The sequence below is a fragment of the Pyxicephalus adspersus genome, chromosome 1 (genome assembly GCF_032062135.1).
Source record: "Pyxicephalus adspersus chromosome 1, UCB_Pads_2.0, whole genome shotgun sequence".
Lineage (NCBI taxonomy): Eukaryota > Metazoa > Chordata > Amphibia > Anura > Pyxicephalidae > Pyxicephalus > Pyxicephalus adspersus.
In genome coordinates, this window is record NC_092858.1 from 123,222,453 (window position 1) to 123,240,856 (window position 18,404).

General features: G+C 36.9%; 1 protein-coding gene across 1 annotated transcript in view; it reads left to right on the forward strand.

Annotated features, from left to right (window-relative positions):
• The window catches only part of MAGI3 (membrane associated guanylate kinase, WW and PDZ domain containing 3), a 195,664-nt gene that overhangs the window by 96,876 nt on the left and 80,384 nt on the right, over positions 1 to 18,404 (forward strand). The window contains exons 2-3 of the mRNA XM_072413280.1: positions 8,055 to 8,171; positions 16,550 to 16,669. Of these exons, the coding sequence (XP_072269381.1) occupies positions 8,055 to 8,171; positions 16,550 to 16,669 (237 nt within the window). The remainder of the gene's footprint in view (positions 1 to 8,054; positions 8,172 to 16,549; positions 16,670 to 18,404) is intronic.

An 18,404-nucleotide genomic window follows, 5' to 3' on the forward strand; every position in this document is an offset into this window, starting at 1 on the left:
GTGTTGTAGCAAATAGTATAACTTCTTCCATATAGCTATATGGTTTTAAACCGTAGTGTTCAAAGTACTTTTTTGAAGGCATTTGTTATTGTCATGGGAGCCATTTTAAGAGTCTTAAGATCAAAACAGTTGTTTCATCTTTTTGCTGTATTAAGCTCTTTCTACATAAAGCTATTTATTTTTCAAATAGTACAACATGTCAGCTCAAATGAATACAAATGACACTCCAGCTCTTAATGTTAGAAGCGCACTTTCCTCTGGAGCCTTATCTGTCTTGTTGAGTACTAAAGATCTATGCTGTTGGATTATATTTGGTAATGTGAACCTTACATAAAATGTGGAAAGGGGTCCTTTTCCATTAATTTATGTTAGGGGCAAAAATTCAGTTCTACATTCAAGTTGAACTCTTAGCATAGTTTAGCTTTTGTTTGATAGAGAATTGAAGGACCACAAGAGGAAATAGTATATGGGAATTAAAGCATTAACAACAAAAATTAAGAAATAAACTAGTTTATTATTTGCATGATAAAAACATCTTTTTGCAAATGACAATGTGGTTTATGCACAACCATCCGTATCAAAAACAGCTGGCAATAAAGTTTCTATAGCGAGAGACCTCTCAATAGGATTTCACATTCATTTGTCACCCATGTTGGCTCTGTGTAAACAGGCTCCTCCATACTCGCCAATATATTGGATTCGTTTGAGTTTCTCACCATCTCTTCTTTTTTTGTGTCTTTTATTTCCTTGTTTCTGCAGTTGCGAGATGATCAAGCTTGGCTTGACTGGCAAAATGTAATTATGTGTATGTTACACCCATCTCTTCTGATGAAGCAGTATTTTTTAATGTGCAAAACACACAGAGCCAACACAGGTGACAACTAAAGGTGAAATCATACTAAGAGGTTGTACTGAGCCATAGAAACTTTGACAGCTGTTTTTTTACTGATTGTTGTGCATATACCGCATTGTGATTTGCATTGTGATTTGCATTGTGATTTCACTGATAATGCCTTAAAAGTCCCATATACTCTTTTCTTTTGTGGTTCTACAGTATCTCTGGGATGTGTAGCTAATTATTATAGACCAGCTATCAATATAATAGAAAATTATGTTTATTCAGATGAATGAGTGTAACATGGGTTAATCAGTTTTGTTTCCCATTTGGCCTTCTGAGATCTAATGTGTTTTATGAACAGCCCAATTGTTGCTCCTTTCTGCCAGAAGTGATATTGACCACTGAACATCTAGAGCTTTTATACCTTAAAGACCAACTCGAGCTGTTGATTACATACAGAGAATGTTGGAGGAAGATAAACATATACATTTTAAAATATTACTGTTTTACTTTATACGCAGCTCTTGTACCACTCCGGTCTATATCCAGTGGTCCAAAACACATGCACAGTCACAGCTACAGCACTACAGACGTCACTTGGGTTTTTATCCATTGGGTTCAGGCTGCTTATGGCCTGAATGGTTTCAGTATTAAAAAAAAAAATGTAAACTGGCTATCATATAAGGCAGGGGTGTCAAACTCTGGCCTGGGGGCCAAATCTGGCCTGCAACGTCCTTTTTTTTTGGCCCCTAAAGGAATCCTAAATATGAACTGCAGCTGGCATTGAAATAGCGCCGCTACTACAGTTCCTGACATCACTCGCGTTATATAGACCAGCGGCCTCTCTGCCTATGCGTGGCCCTGCATCGGACTGTTTTATAGACGCAAATAATGCCAGGTATTTCAGTAGCGGTGCTATTTTAATAAAGAGGGAGTTTCAGTAACAGGCCACTCGTAGGATTTAGCCCCGCATTGGCCGCGTCTGGCATTTCCAGCACTCCCCCTCAGCTGTACTTTTCTTGCTACTCCATGGCATAGACTTGAATGGTTGGATTTTCATAGAAGAGTATTGGTATTAATATTGTTAGCCTGTGCAAAAAGGTTACCATTGATATTTATTAATTTTTTTTTAAATAAAATAAAAAAAAAAGTTTTAATAAGTTATAATAAAGTTAAGTTTTAATAAATTCTCTATTATAAGCTTGTTTCAGATTGAATGTGAAGCAAAACCTTTTCGTTTCCATATGAAAAGGGTTTATATCTAATGAGAAGGAAAAATGTTCCCAATTGTTTCAATAAATTTCAAGGTTGGCCTGCGACTTTGTCTACGTTTTAAAGTCTGTCCCTCTGTGTATTTGAGTTTGACCCCCTTATTTAAGGGATTAAGAATAATGGCTCTGTTTAAATTTAGAATACTAGGATGACTAAAACAAGGGGAATTTCTATTATAACAGTGCTTAACCCAGAAGTTTATTTAAACTTGTGTGAAGAAATGTTTGGTGGGTGGCAGCCCCTGTATTGTGACCAAACTGTTCAGTAACCACCCAAAAACAGCCAGGTTGTTTACTGAAATGTGCCAGGGGGTGTACCCAGCTAAAAGGGGCAGGGGAGATCACTGATATAGTATAGAATTAAAATGTATAAGGTGGAATTTACCAAACTTTTTTAGTAGGCTTGATAGATGTGCTAGTTTTTTTGTGTGTTTGTCAAATCCTAGCACACAGTTGTTTTATTTATTGTATTTTGCTTCTGTCCCAATTGCATTCTTCACCTTTTGTTAGTCAATATAGATCTAATTTATAAATGGATCTTTAATCCTTACCTATATTAGAAAACTTAGTCTTTCATTTTGTTGAGTAAAAGCTTGTTGGTGATGAGAGGAGCCTTTTTGGAAATCTTCCACCAAAAAGAATTAAACCGTGAACAAGCGACTTGTAAATAGGACATTTTGCCAGCTCTAAATCCTAACAATGATACCTCTGTCAGTGGTTGCAGACAACTGAAATGAATCATCTAGCCATGTGATTCTCATAATATGCTTTGTTTTTGGGTGGAACAGACTTGGTAACAATACTGAATGGGTGTTGTATATGTTTTACTTAACCGCTCATGACTCATTCCTTGCATATTTATTTTTAATATGAACTGTACTTATTCCACTTGAATTTATTGATGTCTATAGTGTGTAAAGATTATTGCACATTTAATTTTGTATGGCTTTCCCAGTGTACATTTGCCTCTAGTTAGTCTTGCAAAGTTGTTGTTCTATGATAAGGCCGCCAACTCTGATTATTTTGTTATGGATAAGGGTTAGAATACCTAGGCAGATGTTTTTGCTGTCTATACCATCATTTGTCAGACTGAACAGAGAACAAGGGAATATCTCTTTAAAGGAACTAAGAAATTTATTAACACAATATATAAAGCAATGGAACGGGGAAAAGTTTGAACTTTAAAACCATGAGATGGATGTCAGCCAGAACAGGAATTTACATCAAATTATCTTTAACAGAAGTTTTCAAACTTTCCTATTCTATCACCCATTAAAAAAAAAAAAAAAAAGGAACCTGATTTTTAGTTAATGTAAAATGAAAAAATAACAGCTCATTTACCTTTTACCCTGCAATCTGCACACCATTGTTCCACAACACAATGTCCTTCATTAGACATAACATCTCTCTCCACTTTGCAAGGTTGTGGACTCTTAATCTCAGCTGTTATTGACAGCTCTGGTCTCTACTGGCCATCTGGAACCAGGGTTGCTTCGAATGGTTCTGATCATGGGATTGTTATGTCAACTATACCACAGTGACTACATTCAAGCTGGAGGCTTCATTTACAAAACAAACCTTCAGCCTACAGATGGCATTGGCAGATTTTTATGTCAGCTCAATCGTCAACCTTTAATACCCTGAACAAAAACAAAATACAGTTCTTGACATTTAAGGACATCCGACTTACGGACATCTCCTAGATTAGAACGGACTTCCCTTCTACTCCCTCTTTGTTCTGTGCAGGATGAGGGCTTGATAGGGGGGAAAGGTCGACTCTGCAAGCTCTTGTACCTCTTTAATGACCAAGACAAGCTCTAGAGTTGTTTCTTTTTACATATCAAAGCACAACTTGCCCCAGAAGTTAATGAATGTCTAGGCTACATAAAGTTTTATTATTTTAACAAATGCAAGTAAGATGTTTGTCTCAACATATTATTAGGCAGCATGGTGTCAGTTACTGTAGAAAATCCTTTATTTGTCAATAACTCAGTGAGGATTTTTTACAGTAACAGACACCATGCTGCCTAATAATATGTTGACACAAACATCTTGCATTTATTAAAATAATGTATCTGTTCCGACTCACATACCGAGTCAATTTAAAAACAAACCTACAGTCCCTATCTTGTATGTAATCCAGGGACTACCTGTAGCATGTTTTTTATTCAAAAAGTGTAAATCAAAAGCCAAACATGTCCTTAAAAATATAGGCATGCAAATTAGGTTATTGTCAGGTTAACAGATGCTTCTTTATTTGGCCTGGACATTTAGACATTATTAGCTTATAGTAACCAAAGGATTAAAAAAAAGTGTTAATCACCTCTTGTAGAAATTCCCCTTTCTCATTATACCATGACGAGTTTAGGCACTGGTACTATGGAAAACAGGGCATAAAGTACTTTAGAATATATTGGTAATCATGTATCATACATTTGCAAATACTTCCTATTTCCTTAAATTAGGACCTTAGGACCTTCCAGAATAAATTGGTTTCTCAGTATGTCTTTCAAATCTTGATTCATGATCATCATCAAAAGACTCCGAAATGATTCAGCTATCTGGAAGTTTGTCAAATGTTCACTTGCTTGATGTTATCTGACAAATGGAGCCCATTGGGAATCCTGTGTTCCAGAAATAGGTCCATATATAAAGCTTGAGCTGAGCCATATTCAGTGCAAACGTTTTGAGGCTTTATTTTACACAATAGGAAGATCTTGCATTAAATCTCTATAAAGGGAAGCAGGGCAACATCACATATAAAAGGAAGCTTTAAAATGGACTAAATTACCTTAAAAAGCGAATAACCTTGCAGTCCTGCTGTTTTGTGTCTATCTAGAGATTGTCTGGCATTTGAGCATTATTATTTGCCATGACTTTATCACACAGAGCAACTGATTTTCTTATGTTTTGGGTGAATGTAACACCTCACCTGCTTTTGTGAATTTCATAGCTGGAAGTCTGGATGTTAGAAGTACGTACAGATTTTGTAGCAGTGGGTTTAAAGAACTGTATATTCTTGTCAATGGATCTGTGTGATGAATTCACGTTTTTGCTATCCTGGATCAGTAGAAAATAGCCGTAGACGTGCCCATGACGCGTCCTGCATTTAGGATATTGAACATTTGTTATCATGAAAATCTGGTAAAAAGAAGAGCAATTCAAGTGACAACAGTGTATTAAACATAAATGTGTATATGAGGGCACCTTTTTAGGTACAGGAGGAGAAACCTAGACTAGGTTTGTTTCTTGGAGTCCTGTGCTCAGTATCTACTTAATATCTTCATCAGTTAGTGGTGTGTGGTCTGAGCTCCTATTTTAAAAAAAAAAAAAAAAATAAGTTTTGCAACTTTTTATACCCTCCATTGCTCTCCCCTCATATGGTCTGTACCAACCCCCCCTTTTTTTGCGTAAGAGAATGTTATGACTCTTAAAAGGGATTCTGTAGTGAGAGACTGCCATTTCTGACTCCCTTTTTGTAGTGATATAAAGACTTCATGTACCTGCACCCCTATCAGGCTATGGGCATTTAGCTTTTTTAAATATTCTTACTGAGCAGTAAGTTATCATTAAACCTCAATGAACTCTGTAGCCGCAGACACTGTGGTGCAATTCATCATTAAAAGCCATTGGAGCTTAATCTCATCCTACCCTGTTTTCCCTACTGTACAATATAAGAATGAATTGCTCCACAGTACCTGTAAATTCAGAGGTCAGTATGTTGATATATGCCAGGGCAAGAGTTTTAAATACCTATGTATTTCATATCTTGTTGATTGCTGACCCTTTACATAAATGTTTGTGTGTGTTTGATACCAACATAACATACATTAAAAACCTTACATTTCAGGGAATACCTTTTTAAATGTAATCCAATTGGAGGAACTGAACGGGCTGAAAACAAACATATGCAGATAATATTCCAAACATTACCTATGTCGTTCTTTTATGTTAATGAATGACCTTAAGATAGTTGTCATAGGAAACGTAGACCCATTGGAGGATTTTCACATACATTTTTCTCTGATGTCCAGTAGTAATCACATTCAGCTGCACTCATTCTTGTAATGTTTGACTTTTTGAAGCTTTCTAATGCACTGCACTGGAATGGCCAATGTCATCTATATCTTAAGAAGTCCATTTAAAGCGGAACTAAACTAAAAACAAAAAGATTACACTTACCTTTAGTCCCCCAGGTCCCTTGATGGCGCTGGTCCTTCCCACGATCCTGTTCCCTATCATCCTGGAATTCTTCTTCGTCCTCTGCATTGGGCATCGCCATCTTAGATCTTAACTTCCGTGGTCTTCTTTTTTTCATCACCCGATCTCGCACTGCGCAGGTGCATGACCGGGTGATGTAGCCGTTCTGAAGGGGAAAAAAAAAGAAACCCAGTCTCACTGCACATGTGTGAGATCGGCATCTCTATCACCTAAGAGGAAGCATGCCCCTTCTGCTCATGCACAGAAGGAGCAGCCAGAGCCTCCCAAGATGCGTGACATAGGTATCCCGGGAGGCTCTGCACTACCATTAAGTCTTGATCGGCGCGGCCTAAAGGAGCAGTGCTGCACCTTTTTTTTTTTTTAAAGGTGACACACTTAAAAACTAAATTAAACCTTACATAGAAGGAGAATAATCACAGACATCTTGCTCTAATGACTACTTAAAATGTTAATAAAATTACAGGGAAAACTCTGGCTGTCTGTAGATTCTTTCAGCTGCTAGTAATGGTTTATTAAAAGTGCATAGAAATGATATCTTGGCCTGGTGGTTTTATAAACCAAATATGAATGTGGGTTTATGAGGATGCAGAACATATTGTGTTTTTCCCTGATACTAGGAATATTTAATGCAATAGTACATGTTGGTACTTTTATTTATATGTGTAGTATTACTTTACTTGTGTGGCTTTATATTTGCAGTTGCTGAAATTCCTGGCAGATTTAAAATGACAGCCGACAAATTTAATAAAGTATGCGTGTATGTATTGAATTATTTTACCTCAGACTTGTAGACTTTGTGGTTCCCCCATGTGTGCATTTTTGTTTTGTATAGCATTAGTCTTCCATTCTTCCCTATTTTACATGTCATTATAACCAAATAATTCCAGTGTATCACGTCCGTAAATGTATCTAGTAAACAACTAGTGCAATGGCATGCCAGAACTCTTGCCTATGTAATGGAATAGTTTTTTTTTAAAATCCCAGGGTGATATAAAGGGAGCCTCTTATTGCTACCTCTGTAAGGCCCTTTGACCACAGCATTGTACCACAGGATCAACTCAACACCCTCCCAAGTGCTCCTATTCAACAGAATAGGGGCTGTTGGGAACCATTTTGGGCACGTTGTTACATTGCAGTGAGATTGTGCGCTCGGGTCCTGGAAGTAGCAGGACACTTCTGGCCATGTGAAGAACCTGCAGTGTAGTATGCTGCTCCTGGGCACCTAGTAGCAGTTTTCCATGTTCCTGAGAGTGGCTTACTGTGCGAATTGCAACTGCAAGGAAGAAAAAGGAGTCTAAGGCTTACAGTAATGGCAGCATCTGCATGTAAACAATTTCTGACTGTTACAGCCTCCTCCAATAGTAACACAACTTCATATTTTATATTTTATAACTAATTGGGGATTATATTGTGTTTCAGTGCACTACAATTAATCATTGTTGTTTTTTTCTGAAAATTTGGGTTTGATAAACAGTTCAGCTAATATTGTGTGACATAAAAAAAATTGCAACTGACATTTTTATTCTACAGGGTCCCTTCTTTCAGAAAATGTATAATGCTTTGACATTTAAAGTGCGTTTTCATGTACAAAATGTGCATTTTAATTTGTGCAAATAATGGCTTTGACAACAAAACGGTTAAAAGCATAGAGAGCTATGCATAGTTTAAAATATGGTTCAATATTGCTAAAAATAGTCTCATGGACATTGCTTTTTGTGTTGTAGGTAAAGTTATAAATAAAGACCTCCGGCATTATCTCAGCCTACAGTTCCAGAAGGGATCCATAGATCACAAGCTACAGCAAGTAATCAGAGATAACCTCTACTTACGAACAATACCATGTAAGTACTTTTTGTTCTCGTTGCTAAAACATTTATTATTATTATTTTTTTTTTATGTATTATGTACCCCTAAGCTGAATGCTGCTCAGTAGCACTGGTATACTGGTATAGGTGTAAAAATCAGATGGTAAAAAAAAAAAGGAATAAACTTTTACAAGCTTTATAACATAGGCACCTAAGCTTAGTTCTTAGGGTAAATTCAGACTGGTGGTGGAAAGGGTGATTCAACCAACCACCCTGCTGTTTCTTATTAACCCAACATTTGAATATGTGGTACGGAATGGTACACAATGGCATAATACTGCCCCTTTGTGGATGCTCACAGGTGAGAAGTGTGATTGTGGGCATGGTTTCTGGTTACAAGTAGGCATTAGTCACACTGCAGTCTCACTGCCAGGTAACTTAGATACCGTATAGGTATTTGTTTTCAAATTTGTTTTCAAAGCTTTTTCAGAGCTTTTGAGTTGCTTTTTTAAAACAATTCAGCCCAATTTGGAAATTCTAAATAAGAGATGTGTATTAGAGTGCCGACTGTCACTTTAAACTGTCTGTTTTAGGTAACAGCATCTAGTGCAGGGGTGCACACACTTTTTTGGCTTGCGAGCTACTTTTAATATGACCAAGTCAAAATGATCTACCAACTAGAATAAAAATAAAAACTTAATGACTGTTCTCAGTAGAGTTTAATTTGAAAGGCAGGGCTCCGCAATCTACTCGCGTTGCCTTTGCGATCTACCGGTAGATCCACTTGTTGTGCACCCCCTTATCTATAATGCTTGTAGATATAGTCAATGTACAGCTCAGCTGTTTATTCATATCCTTTCAGTATCCTATTATTAGCGATCAGTTGACAGTCAAATTGGTCTTCCACTGTGTATGGAAGGTGAGAACCTGTTTTTTGTGTAACCGTAAACTTTGCTATTGAGTCTTTAAAAATAAAAGTTATTGTTTAGTAAATGTTGAAATAGCTGTACAGAATGCCTTGCAAAGATGGCAAGAAGAGCTTCTTCCAAGATAACAAGTCATAGCTCAGCAGCTTTTTTTCTATTTTAGGGATTCACATATGCTTTGACATGTGAAAGGCACAGGTTACACCCCCTCCAAACAACTCATTCCTCTGATCAAGGAGGTTTATTTTAACTGCAAGATTAATTACATTTGTTGTGCCTTGGGTCACCTATTTATTCCAACTCCTTGCCCATTCACTGTAAAAATATCTCTACAGCTCAGGGTCATCCAGTGCTACTAAGTAGGAGTAGAAAATGTCCTAGTAGTTGCAATTCTTGTTGACAACACTATGTGCAAAAGTACTGCAGGAGTAATACAAGTAGCTGTAAGACAGTAATATACAGACAGTAATACAATCCAAAAGTTTTTTTTTTTAAGTTCAACTCCTTTGACTTTACTGATCCAGAAATGTTGACCTCTTCAGAAATGGAAAAAAAGAATAGATCTTTGTGTCAATCAACGCTGTTGACTTTTTTGTGTCTAACATGCATGTTGTTGTTTTTGCATCACATTTGTATGGAAAATGTGCACTGGCGCTCAATGCAGAAAACCTAGAAGAATGATTATATTTTGCTATTTCTTTGCTTTAAATGTCCAAAATGTGTATTTGATAATATTGTTTCTAAACTAAAGAAATGTCAGTATTGAGAAACCCCTCCCAGGTTTGTCATTAAAATATAAATTATTTTTAATTATGTGAAGCAGTAATGACCTTGTTCTGTTTTGCACCTTTAAATATGTGGAATAAAAACCAGTATTAAGCTAGTACTTCATAACATAATCTAGAAATCATTACAAGTGTGAATGACATTTCCTGATTACCTCTAATGTTCCCTTTCAACAGTGCTTAAGCTGATTTTCTCACATTGAGTTAGTACATGATCAGATTTTTCAAACAGTGACACATTTCAGGATGTTTTTGAACGACTCATTTCCATTAGTATAATGGCTTTGCCTTCCTTTATGTAATAATGTACAATGTAGCTCATCAAATTAAGCCACAGCCATAAGTGCACAATGCACTGAATAGTTTCCAGCAAGGTTAGAGACATGACTTTATGGTAGAATCTGTTTAACTTGTTAAAAAGGTTTTTTTTTATCTAAAGTCTGCCCATTACCATCAAACTTTGGCATCAACCCTACTGTCAGCCTTACCCCCCCATATACAATATAAATGAGGGACAGCAGTTAATGTTTTACAAAACTATCTGGCCACAAAAGATCTTTCGCTCGGCTAACAATGAATTCATACCATATATTGACCTTGCATCTATAACATGTGTTCCCAACATCAATATTAGGCTTGAGGCATTATGACATAATAATGTAAAGTTAGTCTTTGCCAACCCAAAGACAGTTCCAATACTCAGAATTTTTCCGTTAGAAATCAGCATGTTTTTGGGTAATTGTTGTATTTTTATTATATGTGCTTTTTAGTTTGCAAAAAGTATTATGGGTGTATAGGAGGAGATTGCAACAGAAGCTGTTTACTTTCAGGCTCTTGCACTGTGAAACATCTAAACACAGCAAGCTGGGAGCGTGGAGTCACTTCTGGCCCACCTCTAATGTAAATGTCACCTTCATTTATGAAGCTCCGTACGGTTAAAGCATAGCATGTTTTAGGGCTCAATAGAAAGGTTGTCTTGAAATTAAATGTCATAAAGTTTTATACTTATTTTGTGCACTGAAACCTCTCTAAAAGCAGAAAAAGCCAAAGTACTAATAAGAGTTTATCCTAATTGTATGCCTGTTACTGATATGCAAATTGAAGTATTTTAGATCTCTAACAACTCCTCCAGTTGCTGATGTATTTAGAGGGCAATGACCTATAAATGTTGGAGGTGTCCTTGATGTGTGGTCTGTGAAAGATGGCCTGGTTTTACCTTTGTCTGGTATTTGAAAGACAAGATGGCCATTTGAGTAAATAATGTGTCTCGTGTAGTCATGATATTGTGTTTACTCATTATGCACAGATAAATTGTTTATAACCTGAATAGGTCCTAATTGGTATCATCTTCTGTAAACAATGAGAGGGGTTGATTTAGGTAACAAAAGAAAAACTATACTGTTTGCATAAAGTTTATTTTTTATTTGACAATGGATTAGAAATGATTCAGTGTTGTGATACTTACAGCGAGGTGCAGTTGGTTGAAACCTCAATATGCTGTATATCCCTGGCCACATTTTATTCTGATTTTTATGATTTACATTTTCTTCCTCTCTATATTGATCCCCAAGGCAGATTTCATCATTTATAACATCCTTTCTTATTTCCTCTTTTTATGCTGGCAGTATAAATCTTGCTATGTTAATATATTCTCTTTTAGCCAGTGTGAAAAATGCCCTTTGCCTCTGCAACTCCAGTGAATTAGTGAGTTATGTGTCCTGTAGGGATCGGACTGCTGAATTGACAGCAGTTGTAATCTGCTTGGACATGTTTAATTTTTTTTTTTTTTCATAAGTTTTGAGTTTTGTTGTATTAGTGATTTCAATTTGCCTGCTCTTTAACCACAGTTTTCTCTGACTGTTAATAAACTTTACCCATGTAGTGTGTTAGAAACTCAGAAAATGTTAGTTTGTCTACTTGTTTGAAAACATATTTTATTATTTATTTTATTCTAAATTATATAAAAAGTTACTTTCTTTGATTAACTTTTTTTAGCAAACAGTATTTATTTTAAGGACATTTTTTTTTTTAATTTTTCTATTTCTTATCTGGGAGCTCTACATGCCACGGTGACATAATTACAGAAGTGGCCAAGGTCTTCAGTCCATTGGAGCTGGGAAGATAGGTCTAAAAGGGTGCCTTGCATAACAAAAAGAGATGCAGCTTACCATCAGTGATCCTACGTTCCAGCTGTGGCAGACATGTGTTCTGCTTTTATGGGCATGCAGGTAGAGGATTTTTAGCAGCAGGGATGCTTCTAACCTTTCTCATTATCCTAAGTCAGAATGTTGCTGCACAGAATGACAACACTTTATTTATATACTACACTGTATTTATTTACTGAAGAAGGGATTGTGTTGTCACCGTACAGAGAAGAAGATTTGCTGGCCAGATCAGCAGTTATTTAAATAAAAAAAAGGTTTAGTGAGGTATGACATTTTATATAGTATTTAAATGCATATTTTTATAAATTTTGTATACAGTAGTTGTGTTTCCTGTTGTATAAATCATAATTACATACAAGTTTGCTGTAAATCCTGTGATGACTACAACATTCTAAAACATCTCTCCATTCAGTGAGACACTGAAAAATCATTTCAGTTATTGCTGCTACCATTAATGCACTTGAGTTGGAAATTAGAATGGCTGAGTTTAATTGTTGCCAGTCTTTCAACATGCAGACATATTAAGAGGGTCCTAGTCTCTTCTGATATTTTTTTTTAGCAAGAGGGGAGTATAGAAATGGGAAAGGGCTAACTAACCAGGACCAGCATGTTCTTTAATAAGTATCACATGATAAGACAATTTTTGTGTATGGGTTGGAAAGCAACACCAGGTCTTTAGCAAATGAAAGTAAAAATTATTTATGCTTGTTCCAAGTTAAGGTTCAAGAGACTTTCATAAAACAATCTTCAGGAATAAAATCCAGGCATTTAGAGGTTCCTGCACATACCTGCAGCAACTTTTAGGCCCTTTTGTGTTGCTTTTTTGAGGAATCAAAGGCTGTCCTAAAAAGCAAAGCTCCAAATAGTGATGCCACTACCTCCCTCATACATTACTATGGATATATAAATATGGTGTGCTACCTCATTGGCCAGTACCTTGGCACTATAAAAAAAGGATAGAAGTGTTGCCTTTCAGAATGGTATGATATATAGTCTTTTTACATGACGTCTTTTCTTCTATTGTCTTTTAAAAAAACTACTGCTATAAAATCACAGGCAACCATCAAGGCTACAGGGCCACACAAATATTGTTCTTATGATAGCAGATAGTTGGACCCATATTTCAACCGTGCCCAGTGTTTGCTTGTGGTTTACTGTCTATTAGGTAACCCTGAGTTATTTCATTCATGGAGAAACATTAAAGAAAAACTCCCAGAATGTTGTCATCTAGTGTTTTTGAGTGATTTAGTTAGATAGAAGGAAGACTTGGGTTACTGTACCTGTAATTTATTTCACTGTTGAAAAATTCAAAAAAAAAAAAAGATGGTAGACGTGGGCCTGATCTCTAAGAAATAAGACTAAAAAGACAGCAATCAGCTAATGCCCAATACACTATGAACAGTGCTATTTACAATGCAATGTAATGTGTGGACAATGGAACCTCGTTTTTTGTTTTTAGGTTAGGTTTATATACTCTTCCACTGTTTTTTTTTTTTTTTTTACTAAGTACTCTTTACTCTGTTACTAAAGGAAAGTTGACATGGATTTTGTAAACTTAATTTGTCAAATTTCTAAATCTACCCACTTGTCTTTCTGATGATTGTTTTGGCAGTGTCTGGAAGGCTGGTTTGCAATATTTATTATCATTTTATGTCCAGAACGTTGTTGGCACTTTGAAATAGGTGGCAGATGTCCTCAACTGATCCAGCCCTACCAGCCGCAGTTAATAAATATGTATGATACATTAAAGCTTGATCCACACGGACTGTTTCCCCAGCGTTTAACCTGAGGCGTTTAAAGCCCATGTTTGAAATCCCCATGCATTCCAATTTCCAATGAGCTAATATACACCAGGACGTTTCCTTCAGTGACGTTTATGAGCTGTATCTTAAATGTTACTTGCACGTTTAAAAAATAAAACGCAAGGTAAACACGGAAAAACGCATGAAAGCGCTCCCATTGAACTCAATGGAGGCTTTTACAAGCGTTTTTAAGCTTTTTATGAAAGCTTCTATTGAAAACAATGGGGGCTTTAATAAGGTTTTTAGCAGGACTTTAGAATCTGGAAGCCCCCTTTAATAAGGAGACTCTCAGATCTCCACCACCCCACCCTGGGCACCCTGGGGAATGAGTACATGGGTACATAAAACCCCTTTAATGTTAATTTTTAATTAACATTAATTAATTATTTTATTTTAATGTATGTGTGTAACTAAACTTTTTTTTTTTTTATACAGGTTATCCCAATGACAGAATGATTCCCATGGCTGCATTCATGACATGAGCACAGCTGTGGGACTCCTGACAGTGAGGGATACCCAGGCACTAGGGGTTAAATGAGGACAAGGCCTCAAGGCATTCACCTCATGCTTTGTGATTGGCGGAGGTTTTCCGTTTCCCATCCAATCAGCATTAGGCTTAAATGGGGAGACTTGTCCCCATTCATCTCTAGTGCTCTGTGATTGGCTGAGAAATAGGAAAACCTGATGACAGCTCAAGCATCATCAAGATTTCCCTTTCCTTTGCTATGCTGACAGCTCCGCTCCCCTGATTGCTCCCACAGCCCTAGAGGAGCTGTAGTATGTGCTACAGATACAGAACACATGTCACAGCTCCTCTAGGGCTGGGGGAGCAATCAGGGGAGCGGAGCTGTCCGCATAGCAGAGCTCCGCTGATTGCTCTGCTCCCTGATTGGCTGAGGAAAGGGAAAACCTGATGATGCTTCAGCTGTCATCAGGGTTTCCTATTTCTCAGCTAATCACAGAGCACTAGAGGTGATTTTGGGAGCCTTGTCCTCATTTAACCCCAAGTGCCCAGGGATCCCTCACTGTCAGGAGGAGTCCCACGGCTGTGTTCATGTCCTGAATGAATGTAGCCTTAGGAATAATCCTGTCATTGGTTTAACCTGTAAAAAAAAAAAAAAAAAAAAAGTTTAGTTACATAAACACACACACATTTAATAAAATAATTTAACATTAAAGCCTCGTCCCATTTTTTACACATATTTTAACACTTTAAAGGAATAAGTAAGGGGTTTTATGTACCCATGTACTCATTCCCTGAAAGGGTTAAAAGTAAACCTTTTATAAACGCTTATGTGAAATTGCAGCTATTCGCGGTAAATGCGTCATAGCCATTTATAAAAGCTTTAAAACGCTTGTAAAAGTGCATAAAAACGTAAAAAAAACATAGTAGGAACGTTTATATGCGTTTTTAAAACCGTCCATGTAGACCCAGCCTAAGTTATAACTAGACACATCAGGCTATTTATCTTCCTAATTGTATAGTATAGATGTCCATACTCAATATACATTTTTTATTGTATTTTTCTACACATTTCTTGGTACATTCAACCTCAGAACTAAAAGAGTAGGGTACAGGTCTTGCTGTGTTCCAGTTTTAGGAAGATATCTTTGCTCTGAGTAGATGCATGAATGAGGGGACACATTTCAAATTTGGAAGTTGGGAAAGAAGGGATGCTTGGGATACAAGTAGTATGTATCATGGGGCCTCTTACATTGCTGGTTTGTCAGGAAAAAAACCATCTCAGTTGGGTAAAAAGACCTGTGATCGGTTGGGTGGATGATCTGAAGTTAGTAGTTCCTAGAAAGAAAAAATGCCCTAGGATCAGTGGTATAGGAATTGGCTGGTGTAGTGAGAGGAAAAATGACCAGTGTCAGTTCTCGGAGGATTAAAAAATGTTTGGGGTGACGAAATGAAAAACAGAAACAAACAAAAAAGCCCATAGTTTGTGATCAGTCGAGGGGAAACAATTCATGGAATTGATAGTCAGTGGAAGGAAAAAATACCCAGTGTTATTAGGGGGAATGGCCTGCATCATGAGGGCAACAAGAGTATCCAAGGTGGGGTGGAGTACATTTAAAGAATAGTGCCCACCAGAGGATGGCAAAGAACAAACCATGTCCACCAGGGGGTTAAGGAGTGATGACACCCAGCGGGTGGTGATAAGGAAGAGTGGTGCCCAGCAGGGAGCTGGGAACATTGGTTCTTGGTAGTAGTTTTATATTCTTATGGACACATGTACACAGAGCTTCATCATGCACATATAACTAGGTTTTTTTTAGCATAGTAAACTGTTAGAATATATTTAACAGATTGGTGCAAAAAAAAGGAGCAAAGAGGTTTACAAAATTATTCAGATGTGATTTAAAAATGTAATTTTGATTCTACTTTGTTAAAGGTATTTAGTGTTTAGTTTATATAAAACTTGAACTGAAAATCATACCCTTTAGTCTTTACCATGCCTCCCAGACTTCACAAAAACTTGTCTGTTAGCATTCCTCTTTCCTACATAATTCATTGCCCTAGATTCATACCAAAGAACTCTCTCAAATTTCTTGAACTTTTGTTATCCAAATTGTATTTGGATTTGCATTCTGGACTCTAATTTGCATAGACCCCAAGGGTCCAGTATTTCATCTGAAGTGTATTTTTTTTTTTTTTTTTTTTGTCGTTGGTTAAGTATTCCTAACTCAGCAGTCTGAGCCTGTACACTCATGGTATTTGTTTCACTTTAGGTACAACGCGATCGCCAAGAGATGGCGAAGTCCCCGGTGTTGATTATAATTTTATTACTGTGGAACAGTTCAAAGCATTAGAAGACAGTGGAGTTTTGCTGGAGAGCGGAACATATGATGGTACGTACATGTAGTAGTCTGATAAGTCATTAGGAAATAACTAACTGATAACTAAGCTGCGACCAAGCAATCAAGATGCTAAAAGTCCCCCTTTAATTTAATGGTCAGCTAATTTCAAATAAAAACCACAAAATTTTAAATTCAACTTTGTAATTATTGATCATTTTCATGTAAAAATGTAACCCTTACACAGCATTAATGGATAGCACAATGCTATAGAACAGCGTTTTTTGTCCTTTAAATGGGGAAGCCCTGGAAATAACTTTGAGGTCTTTAGGGAACCCCTGCTATAAATACTATAACCAGAGCTTACAGTACATGTGCGTGGTGGTCAGTAGGAAGAATGTCTCCTACATTGCTGGCCACTGGAAAGAATGTCACCATTACAGAAAAGCCAAAAGGATTATTGGTAAACTGACTTGAGTCACAAAGTGCTAATTTTGCAAGGAACTCCTAGCAAACTCTGAAGGAACCCTGGTTGACCAACTGCTATAGAAGGACAGTCAGCATAGTCAAGTGAATAATAAAAAGCCTGCTTCAGAGAATATCCCTTACTCTGTGTGGAAACAGTAGTCTCTCTCCAACATGTCGCTTACAAAGTCCAGCTCAAGGTCACCAATTAGCAGGGAGCATGTACTTTGCTATTTGGAGAGCGCTAGCTCTGATTCAGCAGGAAGTGTGTCCAAGCTCAACAGAGAGACACAGACACAGAGTTTTCCACACAGATCAAAAGCTCTTATGTACAGCATGATGATAATGGACAGGCTTTTCCATGGCTCACAACTAGACATTGCAAACATTTTAACACAGCAATATATATTTTTAGGTTTAATATTGTTTGTTTTTTTTTTCAGGTTACTTCTTTTTATCGTGGTACTTTGTTGCCTTTTGTAATATCACTTTCTTTTAAAGATACTGAAAGGGTCTTAAGTGATCCTTGACACAGAAATGCTACAACCCACCTCAAAGATACCGTTTGGGGTGCTGAGCATATCAATCTCAAATATTAGGCTAGCACTAGCAACAGTGTAACATTTACTACCCACTAGTGCCTTAACTATGCTCCGTGTGTACCCCATGGAAGCATTTTTTTTTTCTGCCTTTTGTACAGTAGCATGGTCCATAACCTGCCACCAGCTGATCCATATGTGTCAAATCACTTGCTTGAAACTGTTGTGAAGAATCTGACTGCACCTGTTCGTTGTTCTTGACCTGTTTCAATCAAGTTATTGTTAAATAGATACAGAAAGGGTTTCTGTATTTAATAGGTATGATCGCTGGCCAAAGTTGTGTGCATCAGTATTGCCACTGAATAGCGCACTGTTAACCATTCTCAAATGCTCATTTTTAACTGCACAGCATTTGGGAGCAATAAATAGCCGTTTAAAATGCCACCTTTAAGAGTTTTATTTATGCAGTTGGCTGCAGTTTCATTTACACATTTGGCTTACACTGGTTACAACCAAGAATTTGGGGAGGTTGAGGACTGGATAGCAGTTCTTCTGAAAACAAAATTCCCTTCTGAACTTAGAGACACTGGGCTATTTTGTTGTGTTATAGCAGCCATTTAGTAATGCGTTTATAGAATTAGCAGTTATATACTATGAATTACAATAAGCAACCACTGTATTTATCTTTATAATATAAATGGATCCCTTAACTTAAAAGGGAAATTAAGTTTAATGCCATTCTTCATTTTGGTTATTACAAATGACCATTGCTGACTTGTTTATAG